Below are 20,551 nucleotides of genomic sequence, written 5' to 3'. Positions count from 1 at the left end.
CGGCGTTTGGGCCTCTTCAGCCTAGAAAAGAGACACTTGAGGGGAGACATGATTGAGACATACAAAATTATGCAGGGGATGGACAGAGTGGATAGGGAGATGCTCTTTACACTCTCACATAATACCAGAACCAGGGGACATCCACTAAAATTGAGTGTTGGGCGGGTTAGGACAGACAAAAGAAAATATTTCTTTACTCAGCGCGTGGTCGGTCTGTGGAACTCCTTGCCACAGGATGTGGTGCTGGCGTCTAGCCTAGACGCCTTTAAAAGGGGATTGGACGAGTTTCTGGAGGAAAAATCCATTATGGGGTACAAGCCATGATGTGTATGCGCAACCTCCTGATTTTAGGAATGGGTTAAGTCAGAATGCCAGATGTAGGGGAGGGCACCAGGATGAGGTCTCTTGTTATCTGGTGTGCTCCCTGGGGCATTTGGTGGGCCGCTGTGAGATACAGGAAGCTGGACTAGATGGGCCTATGGCCTGATCCAGTGGGGCTGTTCTTATGTTCTTATGTTCTTATGTAACATAGACCAATGAAAGCATTCTGATCCAAAAAAGTATTTAACTCTGTCACCTTCCTGCAGTTTGGCTTCTGTTTTGAATGAATGCTAAGTTTCTGCTAATTGTTGTCCTCATGTATCAAAATGGAGATGAAAAGTAAACTTGACGGGGAGTCTGCACTGATAGCATCTCTGGCACCTGCATCACTCTTTCTCTCTCTCTCTCTTGCACAAGTGCTCGCATGCACAGAGAGAGAGGGGGACACACAAACATTTTAGGGATGAAGGGGTACTGCATAGGTTTAACTTCCCTTTGCTAAAGTGATCAATAGTACTCTCCCATTCTTATTCTCCAGTCACTGGGATTCAGAGGCATATATAGCCATCATGACCAGTAGCTAGCATTATAGAGGATAAGGCATATCACATGCATATATTCTCTACTCCTGACAATCAAAGTGCTCCATTGAGGGGAATCACTAGCCACTGTACAGTATGCTACATGAATCAAGACAATAATAATAATACTTAGCATTTGTACTGTACAGGCAGAGCCAGTTTATCCATGGATTTTATATCAGCAGTTCTGGCTCAACATAAGTCCACTGGACCCACGTTGAGCCATACTTGGCCCCTCCGGAACGCTCCGAAGGCCACCAGAGCTGTGCTTCGGTCATCTCCGGAGGGTCTTCTGAAATCTGCAGAGGCCACGCACGTCCACCTGTGGCCTTTGCAGGCTTTAGAATGGCCGTTACAGGCAAAAAAGCACTACTTCTGGTTTCCCTTGAGTTTCCCCTCTGGGAAACCAGAAGTGACGTTTTTATGTCTTTTAAGGCATTTTCAGGCATAAAAGGTAGGGAAACTTTAGCTTTTTTTTTTTTTTTTTTTTTTGGCCTCTGCAGGCCTTTCTGAAGCCCACAGAGGCCATGGACAGACATATGTGGCCTCTCTGGGCTTCGGAAAGCCCTCCAGAGGCAACTGGAGCATAGCCTTTGGAGTATTTGAGGGGATTTTGTTATCCGCAGTTTTCAGTATACGTGAGGGGTCCAAGAACAAATCCCTCACAGATACTGAGGCCCCACCTGTATAGTGCTTTCTGAATGTGCAAAGTGCCTAATATGTATTATCTTGATGTAGTTCTTACAACAAACCTTTATGGTATGTAAATATTATTACCCCCATATTCCAGCTGGGGAGGTGAGGCTGTGAGGGAGTGGTGTTGGATCAGGACTGGCACTGTGGTGGCCACTGCATCCAGTGGTACCATCCTGGTAGAAAGGCTGATCAAGACAGTAGGAAGAGTAAGATTTATCTGGGTGTTGTCTGTTTCTTGGTCCCCAATGGGACTCCTTAGAGCAATACTAGGTCTGTTGCTGGCACAGCTCTGAGAAGCTCCTGGGGGTGTGTCTAGTTCAGGATGGGAGTATGGGATCCCCACTCTGATCCCTGTCCCTTTCCCTGTGCCTCTCCACTGGCAGGGTCCTGCTGGCAGCCAGTCTGTGCCCCACTGCAAGTAGTGTGCAGCTTTCTGGCTGCTGTGGTGGCAGCCATGTAGCAGCCACCAGCAGAGGGGTGCCATGACAGTGGGGCTGCTTTTGCACTGGTGTACCTGGCAGTACACTGGCATTTCTTGCCCATAGGATTGGGCCATTAGTGGCAGAGATGAGAGCTTTTTGATTTGAGTCCAGTTTCTTTGCTACTCTGTTACACCAGCCAGAAATGAGCAAAGGAAAAACCATGCTTCCTTCATGGATTAAAATGAAAGAGAAATGCTTTGTTTTTATCCTTTCAAGAAAGACAGAAGATCAATGACAGACGCATGAATGATAATCCTAGAGTTCATGAACATCTCCCAGGGCCATTACAGAAAAGTTTTAATTTTTGGCAGATTTGACCATATTTTTCATTTGCCATAGAGCAGTGATTTTCAACCTTTTTTGTCTCACGGCACACTGACAAGATTCTAAAATTGCCAAGGCACACCATCCATTTTTTGACAATTGACAAGGCACACCATGCTGTTGGTGGGGGGCTCACATCCCCCAATGACTTACTAATAAATGACCCTCCCCCAGACTCCTGCAGAACACCTGCAGACCATTCACAGCACACCAGTGTGCCACGGCACAATGGTTGAAAATGGCTGCCATAGAGGGCCAGAAACTGATAACAAGATTGCACAGGATGGTCTCTCCCATGTTCCATTTTTCTGGGCTCTGCCCCTTTCCCCTGTTCCCTCCTCTCACATCTTGCATCCCCAGTCCCTTGTTTCTCTGTTTTCATCTCCTCTGTGCATTTTTCCCAGGTGCAGAGTGAGGCTATCCTACCACAGGCCTACACTGAACTCTTGCTGCTCCCAGCAACTTTGCTTTGAGTATAAGTAGGTATGAAAAGAGCCTATGAACATTGCGAGTCCTGCCTGGCTTTCTCTGTACTATTGCATTGAGTACAAAAGATATCAGATACAGGGTGCCTCTACCTTTAACCATTGTATAGAAGAGGGAATTTTGGCTGGTGCAGCTCAACATGGAAGGGTTTAAAAAACTGCACCTGCCAAAATTCCCTCTTCTATACAGTGGTTAAAGGTATGGCCCAGAGATTTTCAACTTTTTCTGTTTCACAGCACACTGACAAGGCGCTAAAATTGTCAAGGCAATTGACAAGGCACACCATGCTGCTGGTGGGGGGCTCACATTCCACAATGGCCCTACTAATAGATGACCCTCCCCCAAACTCCCATGCCACACCTGCAGACCCTTTGTAGCACACCTGTGTGCCACAACACAGAGGTTGAAAATGGCTGGTATAGGCACTCTGTTCCTGTTTGTATCCGGTAACCCAACTTTAGGAGGCATGGAAAGATCCAGGCAGAGCTACTGTTCTGCCTTCTCCTTTCAGGTTACATTCTGGAGGTTGGAATGTTTTCTTCTTTTTAGGAACATAGAAAAAGCATAATGTGGACCCTTCTTAGCGTTGGATTGCCAGTGCTCTTTAAAGCAGATCTTAAAGCCCAGAAGAAAAATTAGAAAGTCAACTGGGGATCATTCTTGCTCAGCAAAGTCAATCAGGCCAGTGGTAAGCTTGCAAGTTTGTAAACTATGCAATTCCACCCTTCCCTTTCTGTATATACCACCTATGTGGTTATAGTGACAAGAATGGATCTTATACTGAGCAGCTGATTGGTTCACTAATGGAGGAGTACGCCCAATTTTGAATTATGAACATCTTCAGGTAAAGTAGAGGAACTAAGGCTTCTGTGGCCGAAACTATCATATAGTGAGAGTTTCGTTTCTGAGTTTCAAGACCACATTCACCAAGTCTAGATTTCAACCCTATATTCTGTATTGCAGTGGTACTCAAACTTTGAGGGAGCTTTACTCCCTCAGTAAGTCTTTGTGGGGGAGAGGCTAGGGCAGCAACACGATCCCCAGGATCAAGCTGCTAAGGGGGGGGCAAGGGGGAGTGCTTGTCACTTACTTTTAGAAAGCAGGGCTGTAGCAGGCTGCAGGAGGTGCAGGGAGCGCTGTGCAACCCTGCACAGTGCTCCCCAAGGCTTGGAACTTTCACTGAAAGCGGGTGCAAAGCACTTCCGTTTTGCAGGAGGCGCTTTGCACCCGCTTTCAGTGAAAGTTCCAAGACTTGGGGAGCACTGTGCAGGGCTGCACAGGGCTGCACATGGCTCCCCGCACCTCCTGGGTTAGCCTGGGAAAGCAGCTCATCTGAGAGAAGGAAAATTCTGATCCCAAACCTCCACTGCCTTGTGGTTACATCCAGTTATGGAAAAGGCTTCAGGAGTCAACCTCGAGGCAAAATCCGGAGCCGGAGTCCCTGAGGTCACGTTCTGGCAACTCCTGCAACGCCACTGGAACCAACCATATTGGCCCCTGCCTTTCCATTGGACCATTTCAGCGATGTGGAGAGGGGGGATTTGCTGCATGGGAAACAGCCTATCCTCCATACCTACTTTACCCAGGCTTCGCGCACTGGAGAGGACACTCTGTTCCAGAACCACCATTCAGAGCGCAATACCATAGTCTTCCGAGACTGAAGGATGCCAACAAGTTAGTCCCTTGACAGTGCTCTATAGCAGTGGTTCTCAAGCCTTTTAGCTCCAGGACCCACTTTTTAGAATAACAATCTGTTGGGACTCTTTGGAAATGTCATTAACCTGGAAGTGATGGCCAGAAGTGACATCATTAAGAGGAAAGTTTTTAGCATTCCCTATACAAGGTAATCTAATCAATTAATTAAGTAAATTAAAAGTTTATAATAAGTATAATTTTAATAATTTATTTAAAAGAGGAACACTCCTAACCCTCCAAGCAGTTGCTAATCTGTTTAAAAAAAAATTCCCCAAACATCCCAAAGGCTGGAATCCTATCCACCTTACCTGGGAGTAAGCCCCATTAACTATCATTGCTAAAAGCATATACATAGTAGACTGTTACAAGTACAGATCTGTAACATTTCCCCAAATGCAGTCACATACCATGGTAGCATCAAGACTACTATACTAAAAATAAAATACATATAGAAATAAATGGGGACCCACCTGAAATTGGCTGGTGACCCGCCTAGTGGGTTCTGACTCAGACTTTGAGAAATGCTGCTCTATAGCGTATATATTGGGTTAAAATTTAGATTTGCTGAATGCAGCCTTAAAACCCAGGAAATGAACTTCTCACTATGTGATCTTCAGGTAAAGTTTATCATGATAAGGACATCTGCCTTAATCAAAAGCTTGAATTCTTCTAATCAAAGAGGTCTCTGTTCACAGCAGGGTGGAATAAAAAAAGCCAGAGGCTCATGGATACTTTCTCAATAGCAAAGGGTAAGCTTATTTTCAAAAGAGCTTCCCATATTCACCCATTAATCTTTCCTTCCATCTTGGAAAGCCTATTTCTTGTAGATAAACAATTCTGCTAAGCCTTACATCAGCCAGGAGTGGTTGAAGCTCCTTGGCAATCTTCGCATATGTGGTGACGCTATTCTTGTGGTGCCCAACAATCTTGGTTATGACCTCTAAAGCTGTCAAGGTCACCTTCTCATCAGGGTCATAAAAACTTGGAAGTATACCCAGAATCAGGGCCGTGAGCTCTTTCTTCTGAAAGGACACCAGAATATCTTTTAACATTTGAATGACTGCAGTGTTCCTCACAATAATTCTATGCATTATTCACAGAAGTGTAAGGGAATGCCTAACACCAAACTATTGTTGAAGAGGTCCCAACTTTTTTGTTGAAAGTGGTATATAAATACTATTAACAATAAAAGCAGCAGGTGGTTGAATGCCTACCAGATGGCAAGGAAAATGGGACTAACCCAAAATAAGGTGGTTCCTACATACTAGAACATGGATGCGGGGAGGACAATGGCCAGCTTGATCCTTTAACAGATGCAGTGGGTTGGGGAGATACAGTGTTTTGTGGCAGGTACCAATTATATTCATTATGTATTTTCATGTATGTACACACAGAATAAGAATTTCAGAGCAAGGGGCTTGACATTTAATACCACTCAGTAGTAATCTTGGAGAATTCATATTTCAAGCCTGTTATTTTTAAACACCAGTAACATTAAAACTTTGATTTGACATTGTGCTTAAAAATGATCAGTGTGCCTCCTGAGCATTTACAAGACTGAAAATGTGGGCCACCAACCCATTTTGCAATTCTCCCATAATCTTAGAAGGCTTATTCAGTGATTGCACCAGATTCTTGGGAGTGCTTGGGCCAAGCCTGGTTCTCAGCCCACACCACTACTTGCTCACATGCATGGAAACTCCCCCATGATTTGGAGGGTGCCCCCTTTTAATGCTCCCAAAGCACTGAGGGAGAGGCATCCTTCAATGAGATTGTTCCTCTCCAGAGCCAACTAACGATAATAAGGGCATAATGCTAGAATGCACTTCTGCCGGCACAAGTCCCTTGCACCGGCCTGGGAGGGTCGCAAATGTGCCGTAAAGCACATTTGTACCTCCTCAGGAGGAAGCTTCCCCCTTGGAAGTTGCATTGGCCCGGCTGGGCTGACACAACGAAAAAACATAGGCAGGGAGAGGCAGGTGAGGCTTTCCTGGGCAGTGGGGAGGGTGGGCAGTGGGTGGCCCTGGGGGCGAATGGGCAGGGAGTGGGAGGTGGGGCTGGGATCCGGCAGTTATGCCGGATCCCAACCCTTGTTCCCAGGGAGAACAGAGCGGCTTCAAGCCGCTCCGCTCTCCTTGGACTTGCGCCACCTCAAGAGGTGGCACATATCGAAGGAGACCCATTGGGGCCAGCAGTCCTTACCCAGAGGCTGGGTGAGCTGCTTATGGCTACTATCCTGCGCTGGATACAGCGCAAGCCTCCTGGCTTGCCTGTTCCAGTGCAGGATAGGATTGCGCCCTAAGACACTTTTCCCTCAGCATTTTGGCAGCGCTGAGGGAGAGTGCCTTTCACGACGACTCCACTCTATTTCTTCAACTGGGAGGAATTGGGGAAAGGATTGAGGCTGCCCCTTCCTCGGTGCTGCAGTTGAGGAAGAAGTGTCAAAGCAGCTTCTTTCTCCTGCCCTCACCATCCAGAAATGGGCTTCCTCAGAAGCCTGTGTTATGTGAAAGCCCAATCACAGACAGGGAGGGTGTCATTACAAGACATTACAAGATGGGCTATTTGATTGAGAGACTAAGGCAGTGGTTTTTAAACTCTTGTGGAGGGTTTGCACCACTGTAAGTTCTTCTGGGGGTGGGGGGAGGCAGTGGGGCGGGGGGAAGGCAACGACATGATCCCCAGGATCGTGTCGCTAACAAGGCTGCAGGAACTGGGATTCACTCACCAGTCCCTGCAGCAGCCATCCTGGGCAAGCGTCTGCAGGGCTCCCCAGCCTGCAGAAAGTGAAAGTGGAGCAATCGTGCGCAGGGCTCCCCAGGACACTGCTGCAGGGACTGGTGAGTGTATCCCAGTCCCTGCAGCCCTTTTAGTGACACGATCCTGGGGATCGCATCGCTGCCTCCTCCCTGCCCCTACCCCTCTACCCCTGCCCCTACCCCTGCATTAAGGGGAAAGAGGCCAGGGCCTTCAGGCTGGGGCATTGTGACGTCCCAGTTTGAAAACCACTGAACTAAGGGTGCAATCCTAACCAACTTTCCAGCACTGAGGTAAGGGCAATGCAGCTCTGAGGTAAGGGAACATTCCTTTACCCTGAAGAGGCCTCTGTGACTGCCCTCCAATGGTAGGATGAGGCATATGCCTCCCGGCACAGCTATTTCAGAGCTGGAAAGTTTAGGATTTGGGCCTAATGCTACTACTGTAGCCTGCATTGAGGGACTTCAGGGATTGACCAGTTTGACCTCTGGGAGCTTCTGGTTCTCAGCCAGTGCCTGACCCCTGACGCCACTGCTTGGCCTATGACTAGTTGTTATTATTCTATGACACAGGAAAGATACTCTGCACATGTCCAAAAGAACTCTTCATTATTGTTATGTCTTGTATTCCAAGCTTGAGCCCTGGCATCCAACATAATTTATGGAGTTTTGCTGTGACATCCTCTAACTCAAAGGATACCATTTTCCTTAAATATATTTTCCCCCAATTCTGATCTCATTATTACATCTTTTGCTTCTTCAGAGATCTTGTTTACTTCAATTCACTATGCCTATCTCGGTTTTACCCAGAGCTTTCTATTTTTTGCAGGGGGGGGGGGGAAAGGGGAATAACTATCACTCACAGTTTGCAGGTGACCAGCTACGTTGCCCATCCCTTGGAGACTGAGCCAGCGGTAGGTTGAATTTGAATCATTCTGCCAGTTCTTTAACAGGCCCAGGATATAATGTTTTTGTAGCACTGTATAAGTGGACTCAGAAGAAAGAAGCTAAACAACAGAGACCAATAAATATATGGTAGGAGACTTGGAGATCTTTCCTCATTGATTACGAACTATAGAAAAGTTATTTTTATGGACATATGATAAAGTATTAGAATGATTCTCAGCAAATGCTGAAGACTTAACTAATGGATAAGGATTATTTTTCCTTTTCCTAAACCCAAGTCTTATTAATTATTTTTTTAACATGCTTGGCAACGTAGCATGTTATTGATTTTTGTCTTCATAATCATGAGCTATTTCAGTCGTTTCTAGATTTTCCGCTGGTGTCTTGGCAACAATTGCTTTGGCAGGAAGCATTGTGTGGATTTTTTGTGTTGTTTTGCACAACATATTTTCAGTTTTGTGACACATGTATAACTGTTTACTATTGAGATGCCCACCATATGGTGGAAATATGTATGAAAACATAGAATTCAGTGGATGTGCGAAGCACAGCCTCAATTTTCCTAGTTTATTCTTGAGCGCCTTTGCTCAAGCTTTCTATCCCTGATTCAAATCCACAAATCCATAAAGCTCAGAGTGGGCTTGGGCAAGCCACTGTTTTGCAGTCTCCCCAATAAACTCCTTGTGAGACGAGCAGTGCAGTTTGAGGCATGTCTACTCAGCCCTATTAAATTCAGTAAATTCATAAATTTACTCCCAGGAAAGTGTATATAGGTTTGCAGCCTAAAATGCTGTTCTGTGCTCATTTGAGAGAAGGCAGGATATGAATACAACTAATACAACTCCCCAACTATGAAATTTTAAACACAGAACAGAGAGCAGCCCTGTGTGGTTTCCAGAAGTTATCCCGGTTTGAAGAGTCATTTCGGAGTTTTGGAGCAGCTGCTCAGAATGTTTCTCCATGTGCTTTTATTGGCACTTGGATGACACAGGCAAGAAAGCATGCTTTGATTTATTATTATTTGGAAATTATAAAAAATACAATTACTAGGACATATAATATTTCATCTAACAATATTCAAACCATATGTCATAGATGGCACAGATTCAAGGGTCCAGGGGACATACCGTATTTTTCGCTCCATAAGATGCACTTCCCCCCCCCAAAAAAAAGTGGGGGGGAAAAGTGTGTGCGTCTTATGGAGCGAATACTGCAAACAAACAAACAAACAAACAAACAAACAAACAAAAAAACTCCGCCCCCGCCCCCGCCACCTGCCCACTCTGCTCTGCTCGCCTTCCCAGGAAAGCGTGGGTGGGATGGCAGTCTTGCTGAGCAAGCCCTCCTGTCTACTCAGAAGTAAGTCTCAGAGTCACTGGGGCTCACTCCCAGGAAAGCGTGGGTGGGGTGGCAGTCTTGCTGAGCAAGCCCCTAGAGCAGGGGTGCTCATTATGTGGATTGAGAGCTACCAGTTGATCTCCAGGCGAAATGAGTCAATCACAGGCTTCTCTCCCATCCAAGCATCCTTAGGAGTGAGCCCCTGGCAGGCTTGTGAGCCCAGGGAGGGAGCCTAGGGAGTGAGTCCAGGGAGTGAGCACCTGATGGTTCTGTGTGCAAGGGGTTTTGCACTGGTCTTGCTGTGATGTCTATACAGAGATCTTCCCTTCCCCACACCTTTCCCCTGCTTTTGCACTGGTATGTATGGAGATCTTTGCCCCCCCCACTTCCATCTGTTGGTTCTGTGTGCAAGGGGTTTTGCACTGGTCTTGCTGTGATGTCTATACAGAGATCTTCCCTTCCCCACACCTTTCCCCTGCTTTTGCACTGGTATGTATGGAGATCTGCCCCCCCCCACTTCCATCTGTTGGTTCTGTGTGCAAGGGGTTTTGCACTGGTCTTGCTGTGATGTCTATACAGAGATCTTCCCTTCCCCACACCTTTCCCCTGTTTTTGCACTGGTCTGTATAGAGATCTGCTCCCCCCCCCCCTTGTATTGGAATCCAGGAAGATCTGGTGAGGAGGTAGATGTGGTGTCAGCAGTGGCCCCTTTAAGGGTAAGGCCTGGGCATCCAGCAGAGTGTGCTGCACAGCTGCAGCCACTGGAAGGCAATAGGGCCCTCAGGGATATAAGGAGTACCAGAGGCAGAAAGGGTTTGTGGGTTTTGAAGGAGTGCAGGTTGGAGGTAGGAGAGGAGACTGACTGGGTTTATAGAATTTGGAATCTGACTGTGGATTGTGACTGGACTTGGATACCCTGATGGATTTGACTGACCTACCTGGAATCTGACCTTGGACTGTAATTTGGCTTATTGGCTCTGGACTCTGATTTGGTAACTCTGATTGATGGGACTGATTTACTTGGCATCTGTGGACTGGAACTGGACTCACTTTTGCTTGCTGCACTGGTGAGTTGCACAAGGGGGACTAATCAGCCTTAAGTGGGCACGAGGCCCAGTGGTTTGGAATTTGGCAGAACATCATTGTAGTAGAAAGATAATGTGATCCCCTATTTGTGTGCACCTGCTTTTGTGAGCTTCATAAATTCTGACTCTAGCGATGATGAGTTCTTGGGGTTTCCAGAAAACTAGAGTACTCAAACCTTTAAGTCTCTCCATTTGTTAATGACAGTGATAATGGTTCTTAATGCCACTGTTGACTGCTGTTCACTTTACATGGTTCAAATGTTATTCTGTTATAGTTTATTAAATATTTTATTACACTATTTGGTTCAGAATATTTTTTTTCCTGTTTTCCTCCTCTAAAAACTAGGTGCGTCTTATGGTCAGGTGTGTCTTATGGAGCGAAAAATACGGTATACACCATAAGGACTGATAAAAATCTATCATAAACAGATAGGAAAGTAACCATTTAAATTTATCCACACAAAACACTTACAACCCAATCCTATCCACACTTTCTTGGGAGTAAGCCCCATTGACTCTAATGGAAGTTAATTCTGAGTAGACATGCATAGGATTGGGCAGTCTTTCTCTAACACACTTCTGTCTATTTCAACCATTTCCTTACAATACATATACATAACTTTATTTCTTTCCAAAAATAAACATTTATCCTCACATATAGAAACATACATTACTAAATCTGGGAAAAAATGATTTTAAAGTCTTTAAAGAGGAACCCCACTGATAATGATTTGAATCAAACTATGTTTTCTTAAAGCTTCAAGTTACAAGTATTCTAGTATATGAATTAAATGATCAAATTACGCTCCTGCTGTATAGAATGTAGCACTGCTTTTTTATAAAGTTTAATGAAACTAGGACATTTCTCTGGGCCAGTATAACAGGATTTTAGTCTAATCACTGAATCTATTCTAAGTTCTGCTTGCAACTCTGCTAAAAAAACTACGTATGTAGTTTCTAAAGAAGCTAAAGAAACTACGTATGTAATTTTCTGAGAAGATAAGGAGCTGCTCCTCCAGATCTCCTTGGGGATACCTTACATTATCAAGTTGTTTCTCTTTGCTTTATTCTCTGCATCTTTAGTTGCACAGTTATGGCCAAATTACATAAGTTATGGGAGACTTTTGACAGGATCTCCTGACATGTTTTTCAAGCTTCCAAGGAGTCAACAGATAAAGGCAGTGAATGGGAGGGGATATTTAACCCTTTCTTCCATGCAGTTTTCTTGCAGAAATCATTCCTCAAAATTGCTTACATCCTTAAGGGTGGGTGGAAGCACAATAGAAGTACCTTTCTTTTTTCTCTAGGCTTCTCTAGGCTTCTCTCTTTTCTCTAGGGACTAGGCTTCAAATGGTATGAGAGATTATTTTGATCAGAAAAATGGTGTAGGGAAAAAGGAAGAAGGGCCCAAGCCTACCCAACTTTCCAGCACTGATGCAGCTGCAATGCAGCCCTGAGATAAAGGAACAAATGTTCCCTTAGCTCAGTGGTATTCAAACTGGGGCATTGCGACACCCCAGCCTGAGGGTCCTGTCCCTTTCCCCTTAAGGGGTGGGGGCAGCCAGGAGGCAGGGAGGAGGCAGCAGGGGCGGGTGGAAGGCAGCAGTGCAATCCCCAGGATCTCGCTGCTCAGGGGGCTGCAGGGGCTTGGGTGCACTTACCCAAGCCTCCTGCAGCCTCCCCAGTGCGAACCTTTGGCAGGGCTTCCCACAGCAGTGAAAGTGAAAGCGGAGCGATCGCGCTCCACTTCCACTTTAGTGGAGGCGGGGCGCGATTGCTCTGCTTTTACATTCACAGCTGCGGGGAGCCCTGCCAAAGGTTCGCACCAGGCTCCCTGCACCCCCAGGAGGCTGCAGGGTCTTGGGCAAGTGTACCCAAGCCCCTGCTGCCTCCCCCCCACTCCCGCAAAGACTTACTGTGGGTTTCAAACTCCCTGAGAGTTTGAAAACCGCAGCCTTAGCTTCAGGAGACCTGAGTGACTGCCCCATCTCCACAGGAAGCAGCGCATGCGCTGTTGGTACAGCTGCCTCTGTGGTGGCAATTTGGATGGTATTGGGTCCTAACTCCCCTTCCCCCATCACCACTGTCCTGAGCCAATGTGGCCCCTTGTGGCTGCTTTTAAACTTAAAAAATGTGTTTAACTGTAAATAAATGTAGTTCATACAAATGACATTTCTAAAAAATTGTAAATTGTCACCTGTAATTAGGCTCTCAATTTAGTTAATAATTTTCTTACAAATGTATCATTCAATTCCTTTTGTTCTTCTGTAAGATCCTTCTGAATAGGTTGTCCTCCCACTCTCTGCTCACAGAGGAGATTTAAAGAATCACACAAAGGATATGGTGAAGCAAGGTGTGTGGAAGTTACTACTTAGTCTTTGTAAGACATTTACAGTTTTGTGTGTTAAAACTAGCAGTTGGGATTCTGCCAGAGGGCAAGAGGGAACAATTCCAATCTCTCAGTACTGGCAAACTAAACACATATATAGCCAGCAGAGCCTCCTGACCTTCATCAGGCAGTCCGTTCATTCCTTTCCTTCCCCCAGTAAGAGGCCCAACACAGGGTTCAGGAACCAGAATCTAGAACATAGTTTCTCCCCTCCTTTTGTCTTCACAACAACCCTGTGAGATAGGTGAGGCTGAGAGATAGTGGCTGGCCCAAGGTCACCCAGGAAGCTTCCTGGCTGCTTGGGCATTTGAACCTGGATCTTCCAGGTATAACTCCAACTCCCAAACCACTACACCATACTGGCTGTCTATCTTGCTGGGGGAGGGAGTAAAATAAGATAAAGCAGCTGGCAAATTCTGGTTTCCTGGTCCTTGACTGTTTTATTATTATTTTTCTCCCTCTCCTCCCCCTTTCTCCTGGTTTTTCAGCCTACTTCCCTTTTGGTGCCCTTCTTTTTTCCTCAGATGCTACTCAAATTGAAAAAGAGACCCACTGCAGTGAAAAAGGCCATTGCTGTTAGCTTCTGTTTGTCATCCCCATGATGAAGAAGTGGTAACACTTTGGTGAATACGGCATAGTCAAGCCCCCGATGATGTTTGATAATGGCTCTGGAAGGAAATAAGGAATATTCTGTTTTTAAGGCAGAAACCATACTGAACAGTACCAGCCCCAGACATACCCCTGCTATTGTTTACCTGGCTAGCAGGAGGACTCCTTCGATGTAATTCTCTGGGGAAGACAAAAGGTCCCAGCTTCCTGCTAGACTCGTAAAACACGTCTGAGAAGTCTTCTCCCTTTTAACTAAGGCTTTTAAAGCTTCCATGGCACAGCTAAATTTAGGGCAAGAAACACATTTGGTTGGTAGTAGTAAGCTTCTATGATGTTAATCCCGCTAATTCAGAAGTGTTGTTAGATGCAATTATTAATTACATCATTTATTTAAGCTATCGGTTTAAATGATATTCCCTGGAAATAAGCAGCTTACTGGCATGTGACTTGCAGATTGTAAAGATGCTGGTTTAGGTTTTGTTTGGCACCGAGGACAATCTTTGTGTCTGCAGAAGGCTATCATGGTGGTCAAATATGCTTTATGTAATTGGCAGTCCAGTCCTAAAATGTTACAGGCAAAGGCAATTTTCCCTATTACAGCATTCATTCATACATTGCAGTACACCAGGGCTGCCCAAACCCCTGCCCAGGGGCCACTTGCGGCCCTCGTGGATTCCCAATCCGGCCCACGGGGGGCCCCCAGTCTCCAATGAGCCTCTGGCCCTCTGGATACTTGCTGCAGCCCATGCTGGCCCGACACAACCGCTCTGAGTGTGAGGGTGACTGTTCGACCTCTTGTGTGAGCTGTGGGTCGAGGGCTCCCTCCACTGCTTGCTGTTTGTGTGTGATGCAGCAGTGGCAGCAAAGGAAAGGCCGGCCTTGCTTTGTGCAAGGCTTTCATTCATTCATATAAGTTCCATTTCTAATATAGTCATTTATGTAAATATATTCAAATTTGAAATGTAAATTAATTCTTTTTTCCCCAGGCAGAGAGATGATGTGGCCCACCTGCTAAAAACTTTGGACACCCCTGCAGTACTCTCATATGTCCCTTCTTTTATGAAGCTCATACCCAAAATATGGATATGTGATGCCACTACATCCATTTTGGCATTCCTATGACAGATGGATTAGTAAGCATAGATATAAAACCATCCCAGATTACAATTTTTTTTTACTGATGAAAATTCTGGAATCCTACTTTGAATTAACATAAGAACAGCCCCACTGGATCAAGCCATAGGCCCATCTAGTCCCGCTTCCTGTATCTCACAGCGGCCCACCAAATGCCCCAAGGAGCACACCAGATAACAAGAGACCTCATCCTGGTGCTCTCCCCTACATCTGGCATTCTGACTTAACCCATTCCTAAAATCAGGAGGTTGCGCATACACATCATGGCTTGTACCCCATAATGGATTTTTCCTCCAGAAACTCGTCCAATCCCCTTTTAAAGGCGTCTAGGCTAGACGCCAGCACCACATCCTGTGGCAAGGAGTTCCACAGACTGACCACGCGCTGAGTAAAGAAATATTTTCTTTTGTCTGTCCTAACCCGCCCAACACTCAATTTTAGTGGATGTCCCCTGGTACTGGTATTATGTGAGAGTGTAAAGAGCATCTCCCTATCCACTCTGTCCATCCCCTGCATAATTTTGTATGTCTCAATCATGTCCCCCCTCAAGCGTCTCTTTTCTAGGCTGAAAAGGCCCAAACGCCGTAGCCTTTCCTCATAAGGAAAGTGCCCCAGCCCCGTAATCATCTTAGTCGCTCTCTTTTGCACCTTTTCCATTTCCACTATGTCTTTTTTGAGATGCGGCGACCAGAACTGGACACAATACTCCAGGTGTGGCCTTACCATCGATTTGTACAACGGCATTATAATACTAACCGTTTTGTTCTCAATACCCTTCCTAATGATCCCAAGCATAGAATTGGCCTTCTTCGCTGCCACCGCACATTGGGTCGACACTTTCATCGACCTGTCCACCACCACCCCAAGATCTCTCTCCTGATCTGTCACAGACAGCTCAGAACCCATCAGCCTATATCTAAAGTTTTGATTTTTTGCCCCAATGTGCATGACTTTACACTTACTGACATTGAAGCGCATCTGCCGTTTTGCTGCCCATTCTGCCAGACTGGAGAGATCCTTCTGGAGCTCCTCACAATCACTTCTGGTCTTTACCACTCGGAAAAGTTTGGTGTCGTCTGCAAACTTAGCCACTTCACTGCTCAACCCTGTCTCCAGGTCATTTATGAAGAGGTTGAAAAGCACCGGTCCCAGGACAGATCCTTGGGGCACACCGCTTTTCACCTCTCTCCATTGTGAAAATTGCCCATTGACACCCACTCTCTGCTTCCTGGCCTCCAACCAGTTCTCAATCCATGAGAGGACCTGTCCTCTAATTCCCTGACTGTGGAGTTTTTTCAGTAGCCTTTGGTGAGGGACCGTGTCAAACGCCTTCTGAAAGTCCAGATATATAATGTCCACGGGTTCTCCCGCATCCACATGCCTGTTGACCTTTTCAAAGAATTCTATAAGGTTTGTGAGGCAAGACTTACCCTTACAGAAGCCATGCTGACTCTCCCTCAGCAAGGCCTGTTCGTCTATGTGTTTTGAGATCCTATCTTTGATGAGGCATTCCACCATCTTACCTGGTATGGATGTTAGGCTGACCGGCCTATAGTTTCCCGGGTCCCCCCTCTTTCCCTTTTTAAAAATAGGCGTGACATTTGCTATCCTCCAATCTTCTGGCACTGTGGCCGTTTTGAGGGACAAGTTGCATACCTTAGTCAAGAGATCTGCAACTTCATTCTTCAATTCCTTAATAACCCTTGGGTGTATGCCATCAGGGCCCGGTGACTTATTGATCTTTAATTTATCAATGAGGTCTGAAACATCTTCTCTTTTAACCTCTATCTGACTTAACTCCTCGGTTAGGAGGGGCCGTTCGGGTAGCGGTATCTGCCCGAGGTCTTCTGCCGTGAAGACAGATGCAAAGAACTCATTTAATTTCTCTGCCATCTCTAAGTCTCCTTTTATCTCCCCTTTCCCTCCCTCACCATCCAGAGGGCCAACCGCTTCTCTGGCGGGTTTCCTGCTTCTAACATATTTGAAGAAGATTTTATTATTCCCCTTAATGTTGCTGGCCATGCGTTCCTCATAGTCTCGCTTGGCCTCCCATATCACCTTCTTACATTTCTTTTGCCACAGTTTATGTTCCTTTTTATTCTCTTCATTAGGGCAAGACTTCCATTTACGGAAGGAAGCTTCCTTGCCCTTCACAGCCTCTCTAACTTGGCTGGTTAGCCATGCGGGCACTCTCCTGGATTTAGTGGAACCCTTCTTTCTTTGCGGTATACACCTCTGCTGGGCCTCTATTACTGTTGTTTTAAGCAGCCTCCATGCACTCTGGAGAGACTGGACTCTTTTTACCCTCCCTTTCAACCTCCTTCTAACCAGCCTCCTCATTTGAGGGAAGTCCGCCCGTCGGAAGTCAAGGGTTTTTGTTAGAGATTTGCCTGGTATTCTTCCCCCAACGTGCACGTCAAAACGGATCGCAGCATGATCACTGTTCCCCAATGGCTCAGTAACGTTTACATCTCTAACCAGGTCCTGCGTACCGCACAAAATTAAATCCAGAGTCACCTGTCCTCTGGTGGGCTCCGTGACTAGCTGATCTAAGCCACAGTCATTTAGCACGTCAAGAAATCCGGTTTCCTTATCGTGACCAGAACACAAATTGACCCAGTCAATATGAGGATAATTGAAGTCCCCCATGATTACAACCCTGTCCCTCCTTGTCACCTCCCTGATCTGTTTCCTCATTTCAAGGTCCCCATCAGATTTCTGGTCTGGAGGACGATAGCACGCCCCCAGTATTACATCGCTGCACAAGCCTGGTAATTTAACCCACAGAGATTCTACGGTGGAGTCGGACCCACCTTCAATCTCTACTTTGCTGGATTCTATCCCTTCCTTAACATAAAGGGCCACCCCACCTCCAACACGCCCCTGCCTGTCCCTCCTGTAGAGTTTATAGCCCGGGATTGCGGTATCCCACTGATTCTCCGCATTCCACCAGGTTTCCGTTATGCCCACTATGTCAATATTTTCCCTTGTCACCAGACATTCCAGTTCTCCCACCTTTGCTCGTAGACTTCGGGCATTCGCATAAAAGCATTTATACACGGAATGCCCCAGGATGGGCTGCTTATTCGCTCCTTTGTCCCCGCATCCTCTCATTGTGCCAAACCGTCTATCACATCCCATCACCCTACCTTTCCCAATTTCTTCTCCTACTCTGCCTTTGTCTTGTTGTTCTCTAACCTCCCCATCCTCATCCCATAGGGATGAGGAGTCCCGAACCGGATGCCCCTCGGCTCCTGTCGGCCTTCCCCCAGGGATCAGTTTAAAAGCTGCTCTGCCACCTTTTTAATGTTATGCGCCAGCAGTCTGGTTCCATTCTGGTTCAAATGGAGCCCGTCCCTCTTGTACAGGCCCCGCTTGTCCCAAAACGTTCCCCAGTGCCTAACGAATCTAAACCCCTCCTCCCTACACCACCGTCTCATCACGCATTGAGACCCCTGATCTCCGCCTGCCTAGCTGGCCCTGCGCGTGGAACAGGTAGCACTTCAGAGAACGCTACCTTTGAGGTCCTGGCTTTCAGCTTCCTGCCTAAAAGCCTAAATTTGGCCTCCAGGACCGCCCAGCTACACTTGCCCACATCGTTGGTGCCGACATGCACCACAGCCGCTACCTCTCCCCCAGCACTGTCTACCAGCCTGTCTAGACGAGAAGTGATGTCCGCAACCTTCGCACCAGGCAGGCAAGTCACCATGCGGTCCTCACATCCGTCGCAAACCCCCCTCTCTATATTTCTAATAATCGAATCGCCCACTACAAGAAGCCCCCGACCCCCCTCCCGCCGAGGAGTATCCCGAGTGCGCTCGGATACGGGCCCATCCCCTGGAGAAGGGATCCCCCCTAGGGGATTGTTTCCCTCCTCTCCAGGATGACGTCCTCCAGTCCCGAGACTTCCCACCCGGGCAGCCAAGGAGCTGCACGCCTGAGGTTGGGACGAAGCCTGATCGTCCCCAGAAGTCTCCCCACGGTCCTCCTCTGGCTGCCTGCGCTTCTCCAGGTCGGCCACCAAGGCTTCAAGGGAGCGGACGCGTTCCCTGAGAGCCTGGAGCTCCTTGCATCGAGGACACACCCATGACTTATGCCCCAGAGGCATATAATCATACATGTGGCACTCGATGCAGAACACTGGATAGCCCCCACCCTGCTGCTGGCTGTCTGACTGCATAGCTTTTTTGTTGTTGTTGTTGTTTTATTTAGGGGTCCTTTTAAAAACCGTACACTGGATAGCAGCCCTCTTCTCAAGGGAAGAGGAAGGGCAGCGAATTATCTCTGAGCAAAACTACCTCAGTCTTTGCAGGGGAGGGGAAGCATTTTTGGTTGTGTCAAAAAATGTCATCCCTCTTTTAATTTTTTTTGTTTACAGAACCGGTAAGTATTTTTTAAAATATATTGTCATGCATTGTTTTCTCTCTCCCTGTCTGTCATTTGCTCCCAGTAATGTTGCATGATGAAATCTGATTTGCATATAATGCAGCAATGTTATCTTTCATATTGTGTGATCCTTGATTGGCTATGATCCAGACAGCAGTACAGTCAGCATCTGCAGGGCTTTTGTTTCCAGAACCCCTGCAGATGCCAAAACCCATGGATAACCAAATCCATGGGTTTGGGCATTCACTTACAGCCCAATCTGGGTGCCCAGCAGAGGTGCCGAAATGGCTGCTGCTGGTGACTCCTTGGGGGAAGGGAACATTCATCCCCTTCCCCTGGGTAAGGGAGGAGCTCCCCTGAAATGGAGCTACTCTGTGCCAGGTAGTTATACAGTACAGTCCCATGTCGAGCTGGAAAGCCCCATGTGGGGCTCAGTATGCCCCGCTCCCTCCCTCCGACCCACCTTCTCCCACCCTACCCCATCCCAGAATGCTGTTGAATCCCTGACTTCATTTGCCCTCACTGATGTCATCATATAGCCAACTTTCATCAATTACACAGCATTATGAAGTAATCCAGTTTGTTACATAATCCCTAATTGGCTGGGACTGTCCATGTGATCAGTGCAAGAAGAAAAACAACTGAACAGGATTGAAAGGAAGTGAATAAGCTCACGATCAAAACGATTTAGGGGAAATATTTCTACCCTATGACTGTTTTCTCCCAAGATTAATAATGAGAGAATATTCAGCATAGCTCTAGGGCAGGGGTGCTCACACTTTTTTGGCTCGAGAGCTACTTTGAAACCCAGCAAGGCCGGGAGATCTACCAGAGTTTTTTTTACAATGTTCGCGCCATCATAACATATAACATTTATGTGTACAATGTATGTTGGTGTACCTTGAGCCCCACTGAGTATAACAGGACTTACTCCTGAGTAGACATGCCTAGGATTAGGCTGTGAGGCTGCAATCCTAGCCACACTTACCTGGGAGTAAGCCCCATTGAGTACAATGGGCCTTACTCCCGGCGTTTCCTCCCAGAGGCACCTGAAGGGGGGGTCGGCACTCCGCGATCTACTCATTTTGCCTCGCGATCTACCGGTAGATCGCGATCCACCTATTGAGCACCCCTGTTCTAGGGGTTTTTTGGTTTGTTTTTTTAAATACATATCTCTGCAACATGGATACATCAGACTAGCCCCCAAATGAAAAAAAATCTGCAATTTTTTTATTCCTATGTGTAGAAGATATTGTCCTAAATTGAGGCAAAGGATTGGATTATTTCATGTTCATTCCAGAACAATAATTATGTGATTTTCAATACGTTAGTATTAGTCTCACTGCCCAATCCTAACTAAATC

The 20,551-nt window shown here is 46.6% G+C and overlaps 1 protein-coding gene across 1 annotated transcript in view; it reads right to left on the bottom strand.

The window, feature by feature from the left end:
- The window catches only part of LOC136645097 (maestro heat-like repeat-containing protein family member 6), a 43,909-nt gene that overhangs the window by 8,981 nt on the left and 14,377 nt on the right, over window positions 1-20,551 (bottom strand). The window contains exons 6-9 of the mRNA XM_066621348.1: window positions 13,815-13,949; window positions 13,613-13,727; window positions 8,205-8,348; window positions 5,437-5,607 (exon numbers count right to left, since the gene is read on the bottom strand). Of these exons, the coding sequence (XP_066477445.1) occupies window positions 5,437-5,607; window positions 8,205-8,348; window positions 13,613-13,727; window positions 13,815-13,949 (565 nt within the window). The remainder of the gene's footprint in view (window positions 1-5,436; window positions 5,608-8,204; window positions 8,349-13,612; window positions 13,728-13,814; window positions 13,950-20,551) is intronic.

The sequence above is a fragment of the Tiliqua scincoides genome, chromosome 3 (assembly GCF_035046505.1).
Source record: "Tiliqua scincoides isolate rTilSci1 chromosome 3, rTilSci1.hap2, whole genome shotgun sequence".
NCBI lineage: Eukaryota > Metazoa > Chordata > Lepidosauria > Squamata > Scincidae > Tiliqua > Tiliqua scincoides.
This window is presented reverse-complemented; position numbering and strand designations above follow the sequence as displayed.